At 32.4% G+C, this 24,788-nt stretch overlaps 1 protein-coding gene across 1 annotated transcript in view; it reads right to left on the bottom strand.

Moving 5' to 3' along the window:
* The window catches only part of LOC119083335 (3-phosphoinositide-dependent protein kinase 1), a 107,510-nt gene extending 82,785 nt beyond the window's left edge, over nucleotides 1-24,725 (bottom strand). The window contains exon 1 of the mRNA XM_037193030.1: nucleotides 24,201-24,725. Within this exon, the coding sequence (XP_037048925.1) occupies nucleotides 24,201-24,257 (57 nt within the window). The 5' untranslated portion in view covers nucleotides 24,258-24,725. The remainder of the gene's footprint in view (nucleotides 1-24,200) is intronic.
* Nucleotides 24,726-24,788: the final 63 nt, after the last annotated feature.

The following is a 24,788-nucleotide window of genomic DNA, read 5'->3' as shown; positions in this document are numbered from 1 at the left end:
TATGAAAACCAATTAGTCAAGTATATTTAGAATTTTCAAGAGCTAAATCGACACTCATATTTTGTTAATTTTCCGTAAAATGCGGGATATTTGTGTTGTGAATTGTATTTGAATGGTAAGGTAATTGCAGTTCCCTACTCCAAACAGCAAATGTTTTTAAAGATAAAATCTACATATAATGTCAGCAGAATAGTGTATCCTTCCCTTGTATTAAATTCATAAAAAGGGGATTATATTTCTGTTTAATAAGCAATTTTAAATAAATTTTTATACCAGTCATATTTGCGCAAATGTTTCGATATTTTATAAGCGGGAAAAATGCTTTCCGGGCGGCTCATTTATTACGTTTTCCTATATTCGCCATGCACGTGTGCTAAGCTAAATGCAGTAAACAAGACAAAAAATGAGGACTGAGACTCAATAATTTGTACCTGTTTAGAGAAAAGGAAAAAAGAAAAACGCGTCAGTTCATGAACTTGTTTGTTTGACGTAAACAAACTCCAAATTTACATATTTTTCAACTGTTAAAAATGTTTTGTGTAAATTTTTCGTTGCCTGAATTGCTCTCAATGGAATAAGCTATACAGTTCTGTTGACAACCAATGTTAGATAACAATTTTGTTTGGCTTACGGACAATTTACAGTGCGAAATATTTGCAGAGTTGATTTTGGTTCATGAAAGTAGAAGAAAAAATTGGACAAACAATTTGAAACTTATTTACATAAGATGGAGTCGTGTGTACATGAGTGTTCAAAAGTACGTAACGCTTGGGGATATCCAATATTTTCGAATTTAGCAAAGAATAGCTGAGTTTGAAAAATCACGATTTTTATATCACAATATATTTTAAGTGCTCCCAGACACAGAGTCATTCAAAAATAAAATCATGATATAACATTGCGTCTACAAACCAAAGTGTTCTTTTTGATCGCCTAATTAATTATTTTCGAGAGACGTATCGTCAAAACAACCATAAATAAAACTTTGTATTACAACACTGGAATCCCTAACAGCAAAAAAACGGTTTATTTCGACGAATAATACGGTCACAAATTTATTCAAGTACGCGAAAAGGAGCACTTAACAAATATAATAAATGAAGGTTTGACCGTCTGTAACCTTATTCAAAGATTGTTGACAGTTTAAATTAGAAAAGAAAATTCAATTGATCCTTTAACCATAAACCAATAAAGCAAACGTTCAAAAGAAAGAGTGAAAAATTCAAGTACATAATCGACGGTGTTTTCAAATAAATTTTCGTTTCGTTTTTTTTAAATGTTCGAATTTAGGTGTCACAAAAACTCATTTCGTTGTGACATCGAAAACCCCTATTATACACGAGTGTTCAGTATATCCCTTCGTTTGCTCTATGCTTCTTCATGATGAAATATGGCTAAATACTTTGTCGTAATATATTCGACATTCAAAACCAATTAATTTAAAGAGCTATTACATGTCAAAAGGTTTTTTTTTCCCTAAATAATATTCTCTGCGACTCTGTGGTGTACTTTGGTGATATATTTTTACTTCGTTTCCCCTTGTTTTTGGATAAATTAGAAAACGCGTATCGATGTGGAACCGAAATATAAATTATGGGCGATGACGACGATGAGTGATGACCAAATTATAATGAGGTTTGCTGTCTAACATATGGAACTATTTGAGAAAATAATTTTATTAGACAATTCATTCCTATTTTTATGGTTGAAGTATCATTTAATAATGATAAAGTCATAAAAAGAGGAAACATTCGTATAAAATTTATAGCTTCTTTAAGGTGAATTAGATTTTATAGAAATTTGCAGTTATATCGTTACTTTAAATCGTAGGCAATCGAGGATTTTAGAACTTAAAAATTTTTTTATGAAAGGCTGTGTCTTGTCACACAGAATATATATTTATCCCCGAATTGCATACAACGTTTTTCTCAATAAAGGCAACCAATGTTTTACTTTTCATCACTGAGATGAGAAATAGTTATTTCTGCAACTAAGCTTCGAAAAGTGAACTTTTTCATGGATGCTTTGGGTGACGTATGATGGGTCTTTCTTCACTCTTTAACTGACGGTTAACTTTTTGCACTAGTGGTTACAGGCAGAAACCAATAAATTGATCAATAAATGAATGAAGAGACGAATGCGTGGAACATTTGGATCGTTTTATAAATTTCGATAAAACGAACACAATTGTTTTTTTGGGCACTAGATGTCCCGATTGAAGGCCGAAGGTCGAGCGTGACAATACAAATTGTGTGCCTAAAAAGCATTTATCACCGAGTTGTCTACAACAATAAAGACAACGAAAGGTTTATTTTTTGTCACTGGTTCAGAAAAAAGCATTTATCACTCGATGGCACAAAATAGATTTTTCGTTTTGCAGTGGGTAAAATTTTATTTTGAGTGTGTGAAGCGATATTTACTTCCGCCCAAAAAGTTTGCCTGTTAGGCCACTAAAAATACGATTATTTTTTGAAAAATTTCAGTAGATCAGTAAAAATCACTACAACATACTAAACTAAATAACTGAAGTTATTGTGGCTCGCCTGATATATTTTTGATGAAAGTCACATATCACACAAATGTTTGTTTTCTGAACGAGTACTACAGAGAAAGTGCTTCAACATGACCATTTATTGGGGATTTACCTCATATTCAATTTTCTCATAGCCTTCCTTCGATGGTTTTTACTTTAATTAATGAAGTCAGTGAAGCAATAAATATAATTACGAAGATTCAAATTTCAATTTAATATGAAAACAAGTAGAAGTTACAGTATAATTTAACACATGATTTCACGTCAATTTAACGGAGTAGCGTATTCATCACTTTAGTCAAATAATGAATTTTGAATGTAATTGTTCAGATTTACGTCTAAATTTTGATAAAACTTTTCAATTATCTGGACACTACAAATTGATTTATGCCAATCCTCAGACGTAATTTTCGAAAATTCCTCAATTACCAATTCAGTAGTGTCGACATAATTGTTTTTTGAATATTGTTTTAATATTGAGTTTCTTGTAATCGCCCAAATATTCTCAATGGGATTGAGCTCTGTATGGTATGGTGGGAGTCTCAATACTACATGTCCCGCACCTTCAACAATTTTGTCAATTTTGAACTTCTTACTTGAATCCGTTCTTTGTAAGACATTTGAGTCAAGTTTTTCGTCACACCTTTCGTGGACATCTGAATTTAAATGTGGAGACCGTTTAACTTGCGCGTTGTGATAGGAAGCATTATCAAATATGATCACGCTATTTTCGGGTAAATTTGGCAAATATTTTTCCACCATCCATTTGGAGAAAATGCCATAGTTCATTCCTTTGTGCTGAGAATTCGCATCGGGTTGAAAAATCAGCAAAGCGTTATTTATAAATCCATTTATTCCACCACCATGAACAATTATTAGACGTTGAACTGTTTCTTTTGACGTCGAATTTAACTTTCTTTTCAATCGATTACAGTCCTTGTCGTTGATCTTTTGACCGAGGGTTAGATATGTCTCATCCAAATATGTTATATATCTCTTGTCTTTGCGATATTGATTTAACGCACGAAGATATTTCGATCTTATTGTATGAACGCTTTGGTTCTCCACGAATAATTTCCAGTAATCACCAAGTTTACAGTATTTAAATTCCAATTTCTTTGAGAAAGTTATAAGGGGAGATTTAATGCTTTTAAAAGTCATCACACAATATATGTACTGACTTTGTATTTCTTGTGTAGTCATAAAAAATTGTTAATTTTCTGATAGATCGCAAACAATTGCAGAAGTCTACTTGTTTAAGTGGCATTTCATGTATCATAAAACTGTGATTTTTCGTATAATATAGGTTTTCAGGATTAAGCTTAAGATTGTTCTGAGTATGAGAAATTGTTTTGTGAGGGTCGTTATATTGTATATGAAAAGTGTCACGATGGAAAAAAAAAGTTCTTTGTATCATTCATTATTAGCACAAATAACTTCTGTTGTTAATTTAGATGGTACGACCTAAATTCGCAAACAACAATAATGCGTAAAGTTGACATCGATTTAGCTGCTATTAGCAGCGGTAAAAACTAATAATATTTCATTTCTTCTACATATTATTTTGATCTTACGTGATGGATAGCCAAGTTTCAAATTAAGAATTAATGAATGAAAGTGGTGTACACGAACGACAACAAATTTGTCTTGAAATGTGGATGTAGCACCCTACTATTCTGTTATAATTCTGGATTTCGTTACGCTTGCAAATTAGGAGTGATCGATGTGGATGTGTAACCGAGAGTGAGGTTACATACTATTCCCCTACTTTAAAGTTTTCGAATCACTCATTACCTAATTTTAACCTTGCACCAGCCACAGCTCAGAATTATTTGAATTTATTTCTGGAAGTTTTTTTTTTGTATTCACAATCGAAATACCTTTCAAATGAGCTATCACAAGAAAGCCTTTCAAATAATTTATACTAAGACGATGATTTTTTCATTTCAGGCTTAAACGATAGGACGGACCCTAAAAATTGATTAAAACATGATCCAGAAAAATAGATTAGTATAACCTAACTTTGGTAACCTTCACATCACGGTAAGGTAAGTTTAACTCGAAAAACTTTAGGCTTTGATTTTACGCAAAAGGAACAAGGATAATTCGAAAACTTTTAAGTTGTTTTTGGTAACCTTATAGGGCTAGATTTTTTGTTGACTCTCAATTACACATCTATCGGTCAGAAATCTAACAGTACATTACTTCCGCGGGTCCAAGTGCTTATTTTGACGAGTTGAACGAAGTGACATTAATATTGCCGTAACACGTAAATTATATTACAAAGTAGTACAATAGTAATTTATGCCACCGAGTGATAAATGCTAGATTGTCAATCGAGGCCGTAGGCCGAGTGTGACAATACATATTGTAAATCTTTCAACTCAGTGAACGAAACCTGATACATTTGTTGGTTTTCCTTTTTTTTTGAAAAACGTTGTTTGCAACTGGGTGATAAATGATTTTAGGCACAAGAAAAAAAAGGATTTATCACTCAGTGGCGAGGGGGAAACCACTCTTTTTTATTGATGTGATTAACACGATTAACATGATTAATCAGTGATTAACATGATGACGAATTGGTGACTAACCAGCATTTGACCGGGGAGTCGTCTCAAAACTACAAATAAACGTGAAATGTAGCGGTTAATCAGTGTTAATCACCGATTAACCGTCTGGATTCACAAAACTTATGTTTCTGATAAACAGATTAACTGATTAACCATGTTAATCACAAAAGAGTGGTTTCCCCCTCGCTCAGTGGTATAAATAGCTATTTTCTGGTAATAAGGTATAAAATAGTTGGAGACATAAATTTCTGAATAAGCTCACAAGCAATGAAAGTAGCAATGCAAGAAGTTAAAAAGAATTATTTGGTCATAATAAATGTAAAACCAAAATTGACGCTAGCGATGCAATTCTTTGCATGCACACTTCGCCAACAACCAACATATTTTCAAACCAATGAAAATTTATTAAATTAAAATTTTTGTGTAGGTCATTTGATTGACCGATTTAATAATGTTAAACATTGGTCGGAAAACCGCAATACAAACGAGTAAAAATGTCGTTACTACACGCTTCCAATCCAATTCGATTTTTATACGAAAAAGAAACTACGATAATGATAATTTTCATTATACAATACAAAACACATATAGGTATTGAAAATGCAAGATATTATGTACAATCGACCTCAATTCGTATGGAAAATAAAAAATGGAACACAACGCATGCTCCTTAGCAACTCTAATTTTATACTCATTCGGCATAAATTTTCTTTTGCCCCGTTATATTTATAAGCAAAACATAATCTGAAACAATATACACACAACCATGAAAACCATCCCATATTTGTTGTATATGCGATATCGAAGAAGACTTTTCTTCGGAATAAGTTTTTGAAACACACCACAAAATATTACTTGTACATGCAATCCCAAAGATGATTGATAGTTCACGTTTTCTAAGTTTTATTATATTGTTGTTTGGAAACTTATGGCTGGATGAAACAAGAAATTTTCAATAATTTCTACTTGGGGCTTGGGGTGAAATATTTATTTATTTGCACACACACATTTTATGCGGAGTTTTTTTTTTTATATTTTGGGACTATAAATAGAAATCAGAAATGTATACATTATTTCTTTTCGGTTCAATGTGTGTTGGAAAATGGAAAATATTGGAGTGTGGGCTATCAATAAAATATGGGGCATGTAATCAAACTTTATTTTATTTTTTGTCAAATAAAGTAGATATTAGGGAAATGTGATGTATTGATGATTTATTTAGTGCTGGGCTAGGTTTGTTTTGTTTTCTCATTAGCATAAGTTGTAAATCATTTTGAGAAAGGTTTTGTATATAGGAAGAAGGAAAAATAACTATGAAAAATGTTATTTGCGTTATAAAAACGATCTGAATTTGTATAGTTGCTTTGTTTACGAAACTCTGGAAGTTAGTTTTTCGCATAAGGTTTATTGTGGCAAATAAACACATAAATTAAAGGGGGATAATGGACTCACTTCGAAAGACAATTTAAAACAGGATTAGCGTCAAGACTTCACTACTTTTGTCGTGTGCCTGGAGTAATTGTGAAAGCATTTTGTTCTTAAAAGCAAAACTAAAAGTAAATTTACTAATGGAAAAATGGATATACCTTCCTGTTCGTTCACAACGATGTTTACAACACGGTACAGACGATCAGTCAAAAACCCTTAAAAGAGTAAAAGTGATGCAGGTCCCTTTGCATACTTCCAAAACAACTGATATCAGTCAAAAACCATTAATAGTATATTACTTCCGAGGTTCCAAGTTTTGTTTTTGATAAGTGGGGTGTGACAGGCCGACCCGAAGGGGAGGGCTGTATTCCCCACTTGTCAAATAACAACTTGGAACCTCGTAAGTACAATGATTTACGTGATTAGGCAATGTAAATGAAAATGAAACATGCCGTAACACGTATAAAAGGAATTACTGCGCAAAAGAAATTGAGTTGCAGGTCAATTAAATTTATCAATGATGTCATGCGTAAAAGAATTGCTGCGTAAAAGAATTGCTGCGTAAAAGAATTAATGTGTAAAAGAGTTACTGCGTAAAAGAAGTTTGATTTCCTAAATGAGTCATTCTTACTACGCATTAGAAGTATAGTACCAATGAAATCAAATTGAATCACGTTTTTTTTTGTGAGATCATTCATATTTTTAGTGATGGTCATGATGTCACTATTTGTTCATAAAAATGAAGTAATCTGTGTAGTGACTTAAGCAATAATCAAAAAATATGAATCCCTAAAAATCTTGATGATTACCTCATATCCCTTTAAAATGCTTTTCATGAACGATTTCCTGTACATACACATATCAAAAGTAATTTTCTAACCATCCTTCCACCACTTAAAGAAACCCCTGTGACCCCACTTCTATCAATACAAATGATACCTACAGCTTACGAACTTTTACAAAAAATAGGCTGTGAAATTTGCTAGCACAAAAAGCGCGAAAAATGTCGCGAATATTGTGACCCCAACACCACTTGCATTGGCAAAAGTGATCCACAACATTTCCAGGACAACATATCAAGAGTTAATTTTTTTGACTCGTTCCCACGCTACAAATTTGTTCTACTACCAGACATAACACACACATAAAGGTGTTCTTAAATGGGAACTTCAAGAAGCCCTAGCTTCCTTAGTAATAGGACTTGCGTCACCGCTCAGCTAACGCGCTCCCATGATATTTTTTTTTTTTTTGTGTAATTAATCCGATTTCCTTGCCAAAGTGAAGATTTACTCGAATATCGTTATTTACCCTCCAATAGTCTCGTTATTTCCAGTCTTCTGTCTAGGAAAAGCGTGAGAGTGTAGTGTAAATTGTTAAAGTTGTCCATGAGTTCACATTGTAGATTAGTTTTACAATAAAAATTTGTAAAAAATTTTCTTTTGAAAAGCAGTCCTCCCATCTTTTATAAGATAAAAAAAACCTTTCAACGATTCCTGTGTGAAAGACGGAAATTCTTTTGTGTAAGAAGTGTAGGGCGTTACCATTTCTGCTGAACGATTATTAACTATCATTTATGCTATCACAATACTGAAAGCGATGCTCAGTTAGAAATGTATTTGCTAAGACTATTATCTGATCAGATACCCATCATTATAAATGTATCCAATTTACTGATGCAGTTAACGCAATCTATTGAATATGTTACAGTACAATTTTTTAGGGCGAAAATTAATTCTTAAATTGACAATTTCTCACTCAACCCTCACTACAACTTCCCACTCAAAATAAAAGTAAAAAAAGAAATGTTAATTAATTCGAGTATTTAATTAACAAGTGATCAAAAGCATCAGCTGGCTCCTGTTGAATGGTGAAAGGTCATCACGCCGAACAGATTGAATAAAATGTCGTGCAGTAAAAACACTCTTTCTTCGCGACAAGCGAAATAGAGAGTGTTTTATTGACACTTTGAATTTTAAAAGAAATAAAAAAATTGTCTTGATTTTCACTTCCAAATGAAAAAAGGAAGAATAATGAGACGAAAAAACTTCGCATTCTAAAAGCTGAATGCTCGAACCAAACATTGTAGGTGGTTATTTTAATATGCTTTGGGTTGTATTTTCCTTAATGTCTCTTATAATGTCAATCAGTTTAGCCGTAATTTTCGATGAATGTGAAGTGAATGTGAATGTGAATTATACAAGGAATAATATTGATAATTAAAAGTTTAAATGTCTACTAACGGGGGCCTATACATTCAGCTAATGATGTAAAAAGTAATTTTTGGTTACACCAGGCGGATAAGTTCCTGTTTTGCTGATTCTGCTACTTGTTTTTATTTAGAATTACCTTTTCCAAGGCGCTGTATTCATGGGTGCCAAAAAATATTTGATTTTAACGATTTGAATTATTAATTTAAATGTTAATTTACGGATACATCAGTCGTGATATTGAAAAATGTGAACACATGAATTTACTTATTCATAGCTTTTAAGTAGCTTTTACGATCATGGTAATAAAACGTAATTCATGGAATCGGATTTAAAGTGAACACAATGCTGCTTATTTCCGTATATCTAAACGTATCCCAAGTAATGACTCTTTATCTTTGTGTGTAGAATTACCGATTCGAATGAGAATTCTACCATTAGTTCTGAATTTTCTAACAATAATAAATTTCTAAAAATATTCTCTAAATTCGGATCAAATTTCTGAATAAAGGAAGAAAGGATTTGTGTGCGTATTTGTTGTTGATGTACATATTAATATCTATATCTAAACATGAATAAAACATAACAATTCCTCTTTAAAGATTAAAACGAACATTAAAATATTTGATAAAACCTTTCGTTATAAACACAGTATTATATATACACCAAATCCGACCATAATTCATTCACCAACACACCCACAATAGAAAATCTTTATCCAAAACAAAAGCAAATAAAAAAAACTATTAAAAGACCACGCAATTTGTAAAGTTAATTGAACTCCATTTTTCAAAAATGTAAATTTTATTTTATATATTTTGTTACGAAAGTTTAAGAGATTTGTATTATATACAATTTAAGTGTTTCGGATATATTTTATCTCTGTGGAAAGGACTATAGGATATTTACTTCAACGGTAATAAAAGAAATTTAATTTTGAGCTTTGACCATTTACACAGGAAAGTAGAGTATAAGCCATGATACATGACTATTTCCTTAATGGGTTGAATGAAATTTATTGTATTAAATTTGAAAGTTTTTGAATAAGGTTAATGTGTCTCTGGGGCCAATACGGGTCATGAAAATAATATGAATTGACTGTTTAAAAAAAAATAATGCAAACAAATGGATTTTTCCAGGTCATTTAATACGGTTCTTTATGTTGTTGCGACTGGTAGTTACAACAATTTTCTCGAATATTTTCCAATTGTCCCGTTCAAATTGCATTATTTAACCACATGTAATGGTTAAAGAGAGACAGGTAGACTCTTGAAGTATAGTAGGGTTGGAGATTTTGATTTTGACAAGTGTATTGCTTGCAGCTTGAGTCGAACGTGAGGGATGGAACAACTCAAGTCAATATATAAATCTCCTAACCGTTACGCAGTAACAGCGAGTAAATGTGATAGATTTGATAGATTTATCTTGAGTTTTTTGTCCAAATTTTTTTTATTCCCTTGACTGAAAGTCAGGGTCTTATGAAAGAAAATACCCTTAAATGTCCGTAACGCTAAGTTCACTATGATATTTTGAAAATGTTCTACATTGGCAAAAAAACGTTAAATACAGAAAACGTCCGTACACTTGTGGACTCGATAACTCGAGTAATTCTTTACCGATTTGCAAAATTTTGGTTTTAATCGACGGAAAATGAAAATCATGAGGTTAAGTTCGTAGATGGGCAATATTGGGGTAATGAGATGGGAGTAATTCTCAATAGAATTTTATTCCTTGTTACCGCGATAACTTCCATAATTCTTATCCGATTTTCAAAGATTTTGTCTTAATCGACGAAGATTGAAACTCTTGACTCTTAGTTTGCAGATGGATAATGTTCGAACAACGAGATGGTAGAAATTCTACACAGACGCTTTTCCTTGTTACCACGCGAAAACTTGAGTAATTTTTACCCGATTTTTTTGTTTTAATTGACAGAGAATGATATTGGAGTAGTGAGTTTGGAGTAATTGTAAACATAACTTGTTATACCACGACATTTTTGCAACGGATTTCCAGAAACAATTAAGAAGTACTTACCAAAAGAGTTTTTGCTTGCTTGCTTGAGAAACCGATAGCTTGAGTAATTCTCAGATGCTTCAAAAATCAATTTCGACCAGTAGCGTAATTCATGTGGTTAAACTCGAACATTGGAATTTTATTGAACTAGTAATCTGGGATATACGACAATTTTTGCGTGAAATCCGTATTCTGAAAAGAATTTTTTTCGTTCCTAAAATGTTTGAACGAGTGTGAACTTTGCGGCCAGAGCGAAGCGAGGGCCGTAATTCACACGAGTTATATTTTTTCAAGGGTAGGCAGGAAATACGCCGCCTTTTCAGCGCTTTTAGTAGACTATATAGGAGACTCATATTAGGTGTTAAATGTACCTCGCTGGACAATAGGAGACAATATTCAATCGTAGTAAATATTGTTTGTTTGTATTCTTCTCAGTATATGTATAACATACTCAAAAATACCTCTCCCGATCGTGTTATAATTTCCTATTTTCCATGCTTGGGCTTATGAATTTTTGAAAGAGTGTGAACTTTGCGGCCAGAGCGAAGCGAAGGCCGTAATTCACACGAGTTTAATTTATTCAAGAGGTAGGCAAGAAATATGCCATTTTAAAAGCGTTTTTAAGTACTCATATTTATTGGATGTAAAACATCGCTCGCTGAACCTTCGATTCACGCAGCTCCTCAGAAAATTAAATTAATTTTGAGTTTTCTAAACGCCCAGTGAAAATAAAAGAGATACTCAAATAATGATGTAGCAAATAGACCATTCTTGTTGCGCTTTTTCATCTGACTATAATTTTGTGTTCTTAAAAACAACAGCTTTTTTAAAAATGGTAAGACAACTGGGACTGAAATTATTGAAAGTATTGATAGTCAGTCAAGGGAAATGACCCACCCAAGTGGTGGGGCCTAGTTAATAATTGCATCCGGCTCGTTTTGTCGACCTTAAAACCTTTGTCGCAACCTTATTTTTAAATGTCTTACTTTACTTGAGTGAAGAATATGCTTCCCAATCTATCACGCGTTTCTATGAGGCTTTAAGAAGCAGAATGACACGCACGTCAAATTAAAAAATAGTTCTCATTAGTCGAGTACATTGTCAGCACACTAGTGAAGAAAATGTATACAAAAACAAAGGATGCAAGAGTGTCAAAAATGTGTTGTTTGTTTCAGAATTCATTTATTTTAGTATGATTCTTTACTAAGTTCTATATTCCAATACCGTTTACGTTATTATTGTGAAAAATATGAGGGCGAGCTTAGCTGCTAGCTAATAGCTACATCTAAAATTTAACGAATTTAAAATCTGTTTTACTGATAGTGCAGAAAAATTAAGTCAAGTATTTTTGTGGGTTCAATTAAAATTGAACAACTAGCAGTAGTATTTTTGTTTAATTTGTTACAATCAATAGAATTGTTACATTGTTTCCATCGATACACTAATTGAGCTGTAATCGCATAATATCAATATTTTCATCAATTCATTTCGATGATGAATAAATACAAAAGAAATAAAATATTTTCATTTATCATCCTACTACATATGTGAAAAGAGAATTGGAAAAACAAATCCATCATTCAAGCTTTTATCATCAATTTTTATACATTTCGTAAGTATTTATGTACGTGATATTATATTAATGCCGAATGCAAGTTTTGTTTTGGTATTTTTTTTATTGAGATGTATACACGTTAAAAAATATGTTTGTCATTTAGCGTTTTGTTATATACAAGTGTAATGCGGTCTGAATAAAAATTAATAAAAATGATATATGAAGATATGATATGCCATACACTTGAAAACATTCAAGACTAAATCTAATCTCCAATTATTTGGTTAGCTGGAAAATGCTTTATCATTTTATATTATGAACACCTGTAACGACGAATACATGTTGTAACATGTGCGTTCTTGATCATCTAAAGCTACGCTTTCAATTGAATTTAACATTGAGTTTGACTAACAAATTCTAAATCAAGAAAATATTGGGAAATAATTTGTTTAAAAGGAGATGACAGAAACATTTGGATTACAATCTGTTACAAGCAAATAGAATTGTTTTCAATCGACTTCAGATTACATAGGAAATGGTTAATTTTGAAAGCTAGAACGCCCAGTACTATGAATTGTCGAATTTATTGTTAGTCAACAGATTAAGTCGAATGGAGTTGCGGAAGAATCAACTTACTAAATAACGTAGCCAGCTGGTCAAACTGCCCTACGTAATTAGACATTGAGTTTCCGTGAGATTCAACATGAGAGCTACACTTTAGCGCGTTAGTTTCAACTTAAACTTAATAGGGCAATTCCCGTCCCGAGTTTAATTTTTTATACTCGAGTATAAAAGTTTAAAGTTGAAGATTTTGACATTATCGTATAAATGTGATGATTGTTGACTGAAAAATAATTACCTTTTTAGTCGACGGATTTTGATCAAACTAACTGCCAGTGTGTAGCAAATGATCTCAGCATTCTGGTAAAGTAATTAGTTTTTCAGTTGGACAAATATGTTGCGAGCGATAAGACTTTGAAATCATGAGGTGATCAATATGTAAATTCCGTTTTTACAAACTCTTATCGCTCGCAAGATATTTGTCCAATTGAAAAACTAATTAGTTAACCGGACTCCTGAGATCATTTGCTACATACAGGCAGTTTGTTTGCCAAAATTCGTCGACTAAAAAGGTAATTATTTTTCAGTCAACAATCATCAAATTTATACGAAAATGTCAAAATCTTAAACTTTAAACTTTTATACTCGAGTATAAAAAATTAAACTCGGGTCGGGAATTGCCCTAATGTTGAATTGTATATTCAGTTTTTTAGCCAATCCGAACTAATCTTCTTTCTAAAAAATTGTTTCCTAAAGTCTTATGCCACACAACCTATAGCCATACGGTTGTGGTGTTTGTCTATGTATCCGGTGGCAATGAACATTGTAACTACATTTTGAAAAGCTTCTAAAATATAAAGAAACTTCTAAAATCTTACAACGCATTATATTTTCTGTCCTGTTTTGGAACTCCATTTTTTCAATTTGGAATGCTTTAAAATGAGTTTAAATTATTCACAGCGTTCCGCAATGTTACCAGCAAAATTAAACGAATTTTAAACTTTTCCAAAATGTTCATTTTCTGCGAAATGTCGATATTTGCGAGAGTAAAAAAAAAACCTAACTCAGCATCCAAATATCGCTTTTAAAAATCCAAATGAAATCAATTCAGCTAAACGATTAAAATACTAAAACTCTTAAAAGCCCATTTCGTATTCAAACACTCGAGACGTGTATTTACGTTCATCGCACTGAAGTACTCATTTAGTCGATGTTTATTTTTCGTCAAAAAGTAACACCATGATATTTAAGTGCATAATTAAATCGTCTGCTCCAAATATAAATTTCTTTTCAACACATCGGAGTCGCACAATTATATGTACTATAATACAATTAAACTTTTTTTCGGTATTCAATAACCATCCCTGTATGATCGCTCACTACCCACATTTACTACGCATATAAAGTATATTATAAATTATAAACGGTAAATGTTCGAGAAGATGGATCAATATTTATGTAGGTCTTTTACATTTTACACCAACGTAAAGGCGCTAAGCTGTGGTTCTTATTTGTTATCATATCATGTGTAGCACTGTAGCACGAATTTTGAAGTAAATGTTTTAATCATTGCTTATGTAAGACTAACTACCACAGCTCTGATTTTCGACAGTTAGAATTCGATTAATATGACGAGAGATAATGTTTTGTGTGCAGAATCAATCGTCTTTCGTATTCAAATGTGTGACTTCAATATGGAAATCTTATCATTCGTATAAAGTAATGTGTGCATAGTCAAATAAGTGAAATGAGAAATAAAAGGATACGCTTGTATTATGCTAACGAGGTAGATGCTATTGCTACTATGGTAAAACGTATTTTTACCAGATTTTAAAGCAATGGAATTCTTTGGAATAAATTTCTTTTTTTTGGAGTGTTTGAGACCCATGATAAAAGGGTAAGTAGAATAATTTGCATGATAAATGTTTCTAATGTTTAGATGTTCGTACTTTTATGTCAGTTTTGAGACGGTCTACAATTTTATTGCTTTAACAAAGAAATTTGCCGAAACTTATAGCATATCAATTAGGGTCGAGAATAAATTTTCTAACGAAATGTTGTTCCCGACCTGAACCTCAAAAAAATTGTCTAAAAAAACACAAATAATTGGTAAGCTTTTCTGCATTGGGTTTTGATAACGCTGATGACGCCACTTATGAAGAATATGAAGAACATGTATTTGTGAAAGTTGGTATGATTTCTACCAACTACAATAAGAATTCAAGACCACTAGATAAGGTTCGTTTGCATAGCTAAATATACGATAAAAGACGACGTAAAAGAAGTCGTATCAATAGCAATATTAAATCAAAATAAGTAATAGATTTAAAATGTTATTGGTTGTATCGCGATAAGTTTCACACATCAAAGAAAAATTCATTAAGCTATTGTTAGGTGAAAAATCAAACAGGGGAGCTAGTAAGCACTTCAAAAGTTTATTTAATTAAACGTCAGCACTAGAATTTCTTGATTTAAATTAATTTAATTAAATCTCAAATGTTTTTCCAGTTTTAGTAAGAAACGCGGAAGAAACTTTAAAAAACGAAATCTAACAGACCAACGCAACTAATAAATACTAAAAGATATTGTGCAGCCAGCTAAAATAGGGTAGGAACATAAACAACAATATTTTCGGAATTAAAAATCTTATTTTCGTTAGGGGAGAAAATCGAGTACTTCGCCTTAACGTTGTCAAAAACACCACAGGAAAAACATTTAAGATGAAAAGAATATTAGTTCACTCAATCTGACACAATATGATAAAAAAAATTCGTTAAAAGTTAAAAAAGACAAATTAGTTCCAGTCGTAGAATTTACAGTTACTCAGTAGAACTGAACTTAAAATTAAAATTTTATAGCAGATCTCATAACATAATTCAAGAGAACATAAAACATGCACCACCAAACTCATAATGCTTTATTAGATACTCTCAAGTCACAAAACATCACCCTCTAAATCTTTAATGCAATTCATCATGCGTACACAAGTAATTTAAAGTTTTCATCAAATTTGTTCGTATAAATCACATTTATACTTCGGTGATTGTGAGTTATAAAAGTTTTTTTTTAATTCAATATTCAGTCAGTATTCCTCATGATACTGACGCAATGTGGACGATGACTCAAAAAACAACATAAAAAGAAGAAAAATAAAACTCAAGTTAATGGGACATGGCGAAAAGTGTGGAGGCGTGATATGGTTTTATGTGACTAGATGGAAAGTACGTAGGTAATATCAACTTCAACAGCCAACTCACTAAACCATTGGGGAAATGCAGATTGTTTGATTTTGGTTTTTGTGTGAAAAGATGAATGAATAGATTTTTCTTCCTTTTATTCTTTAAGAAAATGAAGGGATTTTTTTTAAGGTTTTTAGTACGTCATTATGCTGGTAATTAAGTTTGAAATTTGTTTCGTTTTTAAAGGTAAATTTTTACTGCGATTTTCGGAGATTGAAGAATTTTAACATGGGGAAGAAGGTTGTAAAAACGTCAACGGCGAAATTATGTTAAATGAATTATTAAATTTTTCGGAAGGATTGGAAGCCCTCTCCGTTCCATTCTGTAATAATAAAAAGATTGACAAATTATACTTTCCGTTGTTGTACGTAGACCATTACCTGATCATATTTTTCTTCAAAATTCAACAGTAATTTAATTATATAAAAGGTTTATCGGCGAACACAAACCATTTTGTTGAGCATCAACGTTGAATGGGTGAACTGAGCGATTTCCATCCACCAACTACTCCATCATTTTACTTCGTGAACATGCAAATTTCTCTATTCATAGGAGCTGTTTGTTCAGCAGTGCTTTCATCAAATTTCTTTATAAGTGTGTTAAAAAATGGGTTTGAGTGAGTGGCAATAATGGGTGGTGTTCATAAACATTTGCTCCTTCAAAAGAAATTCTCATCATGCATATTACGCAGTATACAGAAAAAAAAAATTTACCAACATATGTCTACGTAATCAACGTGACTTATGCCTCATATTGAATGTCAGTAGTTCAGGCTTATATTTTTGTATAAAAATAAATCAATATTTGTGTGTTCAAAGTCAACTTCATGTATGTTATTTGTCAAACTTTCAGTGACAGTAAACCAAGCAGTTAGAGCTTGATTCGGGCCCTAATGTTTCCTTAAATGATAACGTCTTTCAATCACATTTTTTCAGCGCTCCATGTTGAACGTTGAGAAAAACTCAGTAAAACTTCTGTTGACTTCTTTAAGAAAAAAGTTGTATGCGACCAAATGATAAATGCTTTTTTTGTCACACCATTTGCCCGGCGGCGTCGAGTAACAATCTACACATCTAGTACCTAAAAAAGCATTTCGAGGCCAACATGACTAAAGGGCGTGCTATCAATTTTTTAAAGGCCATATCCTTGAAACCATTCAACCAGTCAAATATGGCTAACACATTTCACAAATGTTGAAAGCTTTAGGAAAAAGTTTAGTATAAAGATAGCATTAATACGAGATGGCATGCGAGACGAATTATCTAAGTCAATGTTGGAATTTGTAAATACATATGAGACTACGAAATCATAGAGTCTGGGGACACGGACTCAGAATAATTCATGAAAGTTAAGATCAAATTTATTATGAGTTTATGGACTATAGATCACGAGAAAAGCGATCAGATTATGTAGTTTCTTCTTAGGCTTCACGTCGGTCTTTTTCAAGAGGCAGATAATTGTAAATTTCGTTCACAGAGGATTTTCAAAATGATAATCCTCGAAGATTTTTAGAGAATTTTTCTATTTTTTCTCCAAGGATTAAACCGAGGGATTGCTCACTTTGATTACGCAAAAATTGGATCTCGTCTAATCAGTGAAATTTCGTTGATTACAGTTGAGAAATCGCTGTTTCTCGTTGATTTATTATGATTAGAAACTGATTTCAGACGTTTGACTCGATTATTGAGTGGTTAATCACTTGAATAACAAGTGGTTAATCATGTTAAACAGCTAAGTGAACAACTTTGGATTAAACATATTGATTCTAGATGGATTTTCAAAGTATTTTTTTTATTTTTCAAAAATTTTCTTCATTTTATTACATTTTTTTGAGCATTTTAAATGATTTTGCAGATTTTCTTCTGGATTTTCTTTGAATTTGAGGATTTTTCGTAAAATTTCGACTGACAAAAGGATTTTCTATGAATATTTGCACCTCGATTTTCTTCATATATGTCTTCATTGGTATGGGAAAATTGGGCTGCAGATCCGAACAGTGGGAGAACGAAACTTCTGTCGAGTTGAGCGATACATTTCTATTTTTACTAGAAAGTTCTAGCTGTCACATTTTCCATACGGTAAATAATTTGTCATTGGTTATCTACTGGACAAAAAAAAACTTTCAGAATACTGGGTTGGTTTGCGTAAAAGAAATGAACCAAACTGATTTACTCCACACGTACGGAAAAAATCTCAAAAATCAACAAAATATTCCCAGAATGCTTTAGCAATGTGAACTATTGGACGCAAAGTTAAGAAATGAAATGTCTAATCAATATCAAAAGTAACTGAACCATGGCACTTATTACAGCAAATTGAAATGTCAAATAAAATTCACGTAACGCCAGACAATCAAACAAACCATTTTGTTAATTAAGAAGTGAACTATATGCTTCGTTTGTTGTCTAGACCAGAATTCTTGTTTTGTAGGTTTGACGTGAGTATCCGAAATGATTTCAATTACCAACAAACTTTGAATACACCTCAATGAATATCGCATTACAGTGCCACAGACAAATATGTATATATCAGTCATAGAATTGCCATTTATTTTCAAGCAATGCTTGACACAAGAAAGTTCCCTAAAATAAACGTTCAACTAAACAACAACAGAAAATAATTAAAAGTTTAAATTCAATTCAATTCAGATCTGAAGTATAGACTGTAAGTAGACTTCAAAAACGTATAATATCCGAGAGGAAGGATGTGCACCCTTTTATTTCGTATGAATAGAATATAAAAAAATTTATGTGTTCACATAAAAAAGTAGATATAACCGAGTGTGTTACGTATACTGTGTATATGTGTGTTGTATCGTAAGCAATACTTATTTTTTTTATATATTTTTAATATTCTTCTTCGTCTCTAAACTTTATTAAAGGTGAGAATTTCAGCTAGGTAACACATAAACCTGCACTATTGCTTCCAACAAAATGAAGCGTACATTGTATGCATCGTGGTTATTTGTATTATGATCGTATCGTATAAAATAGGGAAGAAGATGAAATATAGTCGATTGAATTGTAAGTATACTCGCATGTTATGATGGTGAGAGGGTAACGAACTCCGGAACTGAAATTAATACTTTGTTTGAATATGCCAGAGTGATATAGTGAAAACAGTTGGAACATATATAAGTTCTTAGACTTAAAAATGTTATATTGTTTTTGTTATTTTTTTTAAATTCGTTATTGTACGTGGATGTATGAGTAATAGCATACGTTCGATAGGTATAATAGCCTCATAAACGATTTTAATAGCTAATCGAAATATGAGAGACAGCTGAATAATTGAGTAGAAGTGTAGGTTGTCGTATGATGGAACGTATTCAATGTTTTCGTACATTTATTGTATCAATCCGAAAGTTTATTTTTGGGAATGGCGCATACTTGATTCTAAATGCAATTTATCATTGCAGCGAAGTGTATGTATCTTTTCAAAAAGGTTTTACCAAAAAAAAAAATTGAAAAAATAATTTAGTTAAAAGAAGAGCCGGTGCCCAAGGTAAGTGAATTGTTTTTTTCGGCGATTTCTTTTATGCTCACGATCTTTGCACATATAATACTTCAATTATTTTGTCAATCAGAAAACAGACATGTACGTAAAACAAAATGCTTATCAAATGAAAGACAAAAAATCGACATTTTAGGAGTATTACGTGCATAAATCCTGTAACCCTTAGGCGGAGAATGTGCAACAAAAGAAGTATACTCTTTACTTTTCCTTTTTTGTTGTTTTGAAGTTCAATTTTTTAATTTTTTTTTTTGATTTTTGGATATCATTTACATTATGTCTTAGGTACATGCGTTGCATTTAAGAAACCTAGTCACACCCTCAGTGCTTGTGAAACGAAAATCCTCATCGACAAAATAATTAAATTAACGGAACACGAAACGATTGTCCTGCAAAATTTGAATGGTCTATGAATACTCTACCGTGGTCTATTAGCTATTTTTATAACTCAAACTGAATCTGAATTTCTTAGCAATATTTCAAGGTCTTCTTCAGAGTTCACCATTATTCATATATACTTAAGCGACATATAAAATTCCAGTCCAAGCACCTTTACAAAATTTTTTTTTTCAACAAAACAAATGCCGACGACGTTTTAAACAACCTTGATAACTTGAACGGTCATCCGGCTCTCCAATATCTATTTAATTTCTACATACTTGCAAAAGTATAAGTGAAGGTAATGTCCACAAGTGTGGTGTATTCAATTGAGAATTACTAACAATACATGAGAATTGCTAGATATTTCAAACTAATCGACACAACGACTAATGACATCTGCATACATGTAGTCTTTTAGCGAATGTGTAAATAAACCCACAAACATACACCTGATCGTTTCCTCCTTTGTTTCATTACATAAATATTTTCATAATAAATAACCAGAGGAGATTCTTCAACCAATTCATGTATACAGCTCACTAAAACTCAAAAGCATACTGAAATTCTTGCTCATTCTTCTTCTCTGATATGTGAGTGGATATTCGTATGCATCTGTCTCTTGAAGTATTTCGCAAATACAAGACCATATTACAGATAATTTAGTTCTTCATTCCGTTCGTTTTATTGGAATAAACTCGAAAGTATTATTCACGTGTTGTTTTGTTTGTATCATCTTGTACGGTTTAAAGGAAGCCACAACAATAACAACAACAATCAATTTGGAAAGAATATAAAAAAATCGTTTAGCCGCGTTGTTCATAGAACTGAAAACATTTTCATATAACAACCAAGAGAAATAACGAGTTCGCGCATTCTTCTTGTGGGAATCTACTATACATCGAGTTGAGGTCAAGGATCTCTTCAACAATTCCACAGCAAATACAACACACCATATATAATATAACAACACACACTGACAATAAAGCCCATTTCAATGATGGAATACTGGATGCTTTTATAGCCAACAGCCAACATAATAAAGCTTGAAAATGCTGCATAATCTTGAGTATGTGAATAGATAGAGATGTATAGTATGCTTTACATTATGTTTGGTTGGTTTATGTGACCGCCCGTATGGTGTTGTTCGAGAGAGGCACTAAAATGGATGGGGAATAGTTTTGCTAGAAATATTTTATTGAATGATGTTAAGAGATGATTTAAATGGTGCAATCGAAAATTTGTTTTGATGATGTGGGTAAGTTCGTAAACTTTACGTATAGTTTATTGCGCCGTAACGAGTCGATGAAAAAATTATAGAGGCATTATAAAAACCTCATAGGCATCTTCCGTTGTCGATAGGAACGACAAAAATTAGTTAAGAGATTTAACTAGCACTATATCATAAAATTTTTTGTTAAAACCAATGAAGAAGAAGAAGATTACATATCAAGGTATAGGGATTCCAGCAATGAACTGGGAAGTAAAACGCAATAAACAAATGAAGTAATAGGTCTAAGAGAGTTATAATATGATGATGATAACCAATTGAAATATATTTAAAAACGGTTAAGCATCAAAGCCATGAAAACTTAAACGACAAACAGTTAAAACGACAATTGGTCCGTACAGTAAGTGAATTGCTTATAAGGATGACGGACGCACAATATTTCAATTGATCCGCTTTGATAATTTAAGAAAAACAAGTGCATCTTACTTTTGCGCAACTATCTTCTAATCAAAACCCTGCGTAAACATACTCGCCATGGTTTGCAGAGAAAGTTTCGAAGAGAATCCGGTTCCTACGGGTCTTTACACTGTGACAGTATCACTGTCTACACATTTAAAAACGAACGGATTTACGTGGCTAATTTTAATATTTGTTCGACTTCTTTAGGATTCAATGCAACATTCAAAGAGAAATATTTCAATTTTGATTCATTGTAACGAAGAAAATCACATCCGCGTTCGCCATTTCGTAAACAAATATAACGAAAAATTTAGCTTCGTATCGAAAATTTTCCGATTGGAAATGGTTACGCCTAGAGGTGTGCACCGCCGATTTTACGCCGGCGCGCCGCCGATTTTTTGCTAAATTTTCGGCGCGCCGCCGCCGAAAAATAATAGCTCACGCCGCCGCCGCCGCCGATTGTATTTTCGTCGCGCCGAAATTTTATACGTTTAGTGCTTTCAGAAATTTTAATGGGCGACAATAAATATAAACTTAAATTGAAAAATCTATACAAAAGTGTGTGCCTGAGTACATGTACAAGGTTTTAGCAAATGTTTATCGCTCTTAATTTATAAGTCAGGTTTCTATATGCTGCTATGTTTCTATATGCGTAGAAAGGAGTTTTTTGTTAAAATTTTTTTGTTGAAACTTTGGGTTTTTCTTCTTACTTGCACTGTACGACGGTGATTTTGTTTCTGATGCTACGATAGGGTTATCTTCGAAGTAGCTTTCTATAACGTATCCTATTTCTATCAGTAGATGGCAAGTGTTTTATGCATATTTTTAAATACTTCTTCTTCTTCTTTTTCAGCCTGTTTCTATCCACTGCTATCCATTGCCATTTGCTGCCAGTTTGTACCTGCAATATTCTTAATTCCGTTTGTCGATCTCTCTGGTGGTCTACCTATAGCTCGTCTTTTATATGGCGCGCCATATAAATACTAGTCCAAAGAAAAAGTTTGCTGCTGTCTTGGGAAGGGTATCGATGGATACTACTGAGGATGGTCAGATCACGCTGGCCCGAGACCGCCATCGATACCCGAGGTCGAAACAGCATTTGTCTTTTCTGTATCCTCACTTAACGTGAACTCTTGGGTACGTTACTCTATTTTCTGTGCATATAAGAGGAAGAAGAAGGAGAACAAAATTCAGTGAATCAGTCAAAACTACTGTAATTGTAAAGTGGCAAACTTAAGACCTTATGTGGAATTTGGGTGGAAAATGGCGCAAATCACGTGTTTTAGGAATTTATAAAGTGGAAAATCTTTCCGGTTTCAAGTTTTTTCGTCAAAAAGACGAGACACGGGTATCTTTATTTTCAATTTTTAGCTGCTTTATTTAAAAAATTTGGGAAAAAAAATCATTTTGGCGTAGTCTATGCACTTATTACTTATAAATTTAAGTTTATCTAAATCTCTTATTTGCGAAAACCTTCTACTACGATCTCACTCCTTCATCGAAGATGGACTAAAGGCAACGGGAACGGTTATTGCATAAATCGAAAGATAATAGTAGTGAGTTTGCGTAAATGACATAAATTATAAGTTGGAAATAAGAAGCCTGCAGAACATCTGGTATGAAGATGTGACTTAAAATTTCCAAATTATAATTTGACTTATAGCTTACATGTCATTTACGCAAACTCATTAATCATTCTTGGATTCATTAAATTAGATGTTTTCAAAATAATAGGTGATTGTACATTGTACACAATATAAAAGGTGAGATACGCCTCAGTTGATTCCCCTTGTATAAGTGGTTGATACTTCAGATTACAAGATAGTAAGATTTCAGTGTTCGGAAAAATGATTGCGCACGCTTTTTCAAATGTTTTTGCATTATTTTCGAAAGTTTAGATTTTTTGTAAATTTATCGGCGCGCCGATCGGCGCACCGCCGCCGACTATAAATTTCTTCCGGCGCGCCGCCGCCGATCCCTTACCAGTCGGCGCACCGCCGCCGACTATTTTAAGATCGGCGCACACCTCTAGTTACGCCATCTGATATGCGTCTTAATTAGTAATTAAAATTCCTTGACATGTTTCCATTTATTGGTTTAAAGAAATTTGTTGAAAGACCTTAAAATAACTGTATTGTTCAAGGACACACTGTTTATATTGAATGTATTGTATGAGCATGGATACAATAATAATATCAAATTACGGTTATAGGTATATGTACAATCGGATAAAAGTGAAAACATTCAATTGGTCGAAATTTGTTTGTGCAAATTAGCGATAGAACAAAGTCGGCTGCAATTGAATGATAGCTAGTCTAGATCGAATAGAAGGCAATTGACTGTTATGCAAATTCACTTCAGAAACGATTAAGTAATGAGGTTTCTAGTGAAATAGTTTTGTTAAGGTCAACTGGTTTTTTTTCAGTAGAAAAATGTCAATCGCTGGTCTATGTAAAACCACTACGAGATTAAGCTAAATAGTCTATTTGTGGGAAATGAAATGTACTCACCGATGATTCCCAATTATTTTTCTGTTCACTCATCCTTGTAACAATATCAGTCATCATAAATCCTTTTTTTTACTTTGAATCAGAGCACAACAGAAAAGACTTCACATCTCCACTATGGAAAAAGTCAAAACCTCTAATTGATTTACGTTAACACTTGGGTATCTTTGTTAGAAATACTTGTAAGAATGGATTTTTGATCAGAAAAATTGGTTTTTAATCGTCGAATTAAATTAAACTCGATTTTACTTTCACAATAAACAAACGATATAAATATGACAACACAAATCGATCTGTCATCTGAAATGTTTCGTTAAAGCTCATTTTTGGTGTTCGTTGTGCAATGACAACTGATGAAGAAAATCTCGAGGCGGAAGGCTTTTTTCTGTAATTCTTTTTACTATTATCTGAATATCGTTATGGATACCGTTTTTATAAAAACATTTTAAAAGTTTTATTCAATTTAATCTCGATTTTCTTTATTTCGACATAGAAACCATAGAAACTATGAAAATATTTATTTCTCTCATATGCTGCCATCTGTTGTAATCTCTATGAAATTACTGAAAAGTTACACTGTAAAGTGTCTAT

This window comes from Bradysia coprophila, unplaced genomic scaffold, assembly GCF_014529535.1.
Source record: "Bradysia coprophila strain Holo2 unplaced genomic scaffold, BU_Bcop_v1 contig_588, whole genome shotgun sequence".
Taxonomy (NCBI): Eukaryota; Metazoa; Arthropoda; class Insecta; order Diptera; family Sciaridae; genus Bradysia; species Bradysia coprophila.
This window is presented reverse-complemented; position numbering and strand designations above follow the sequence as displayed.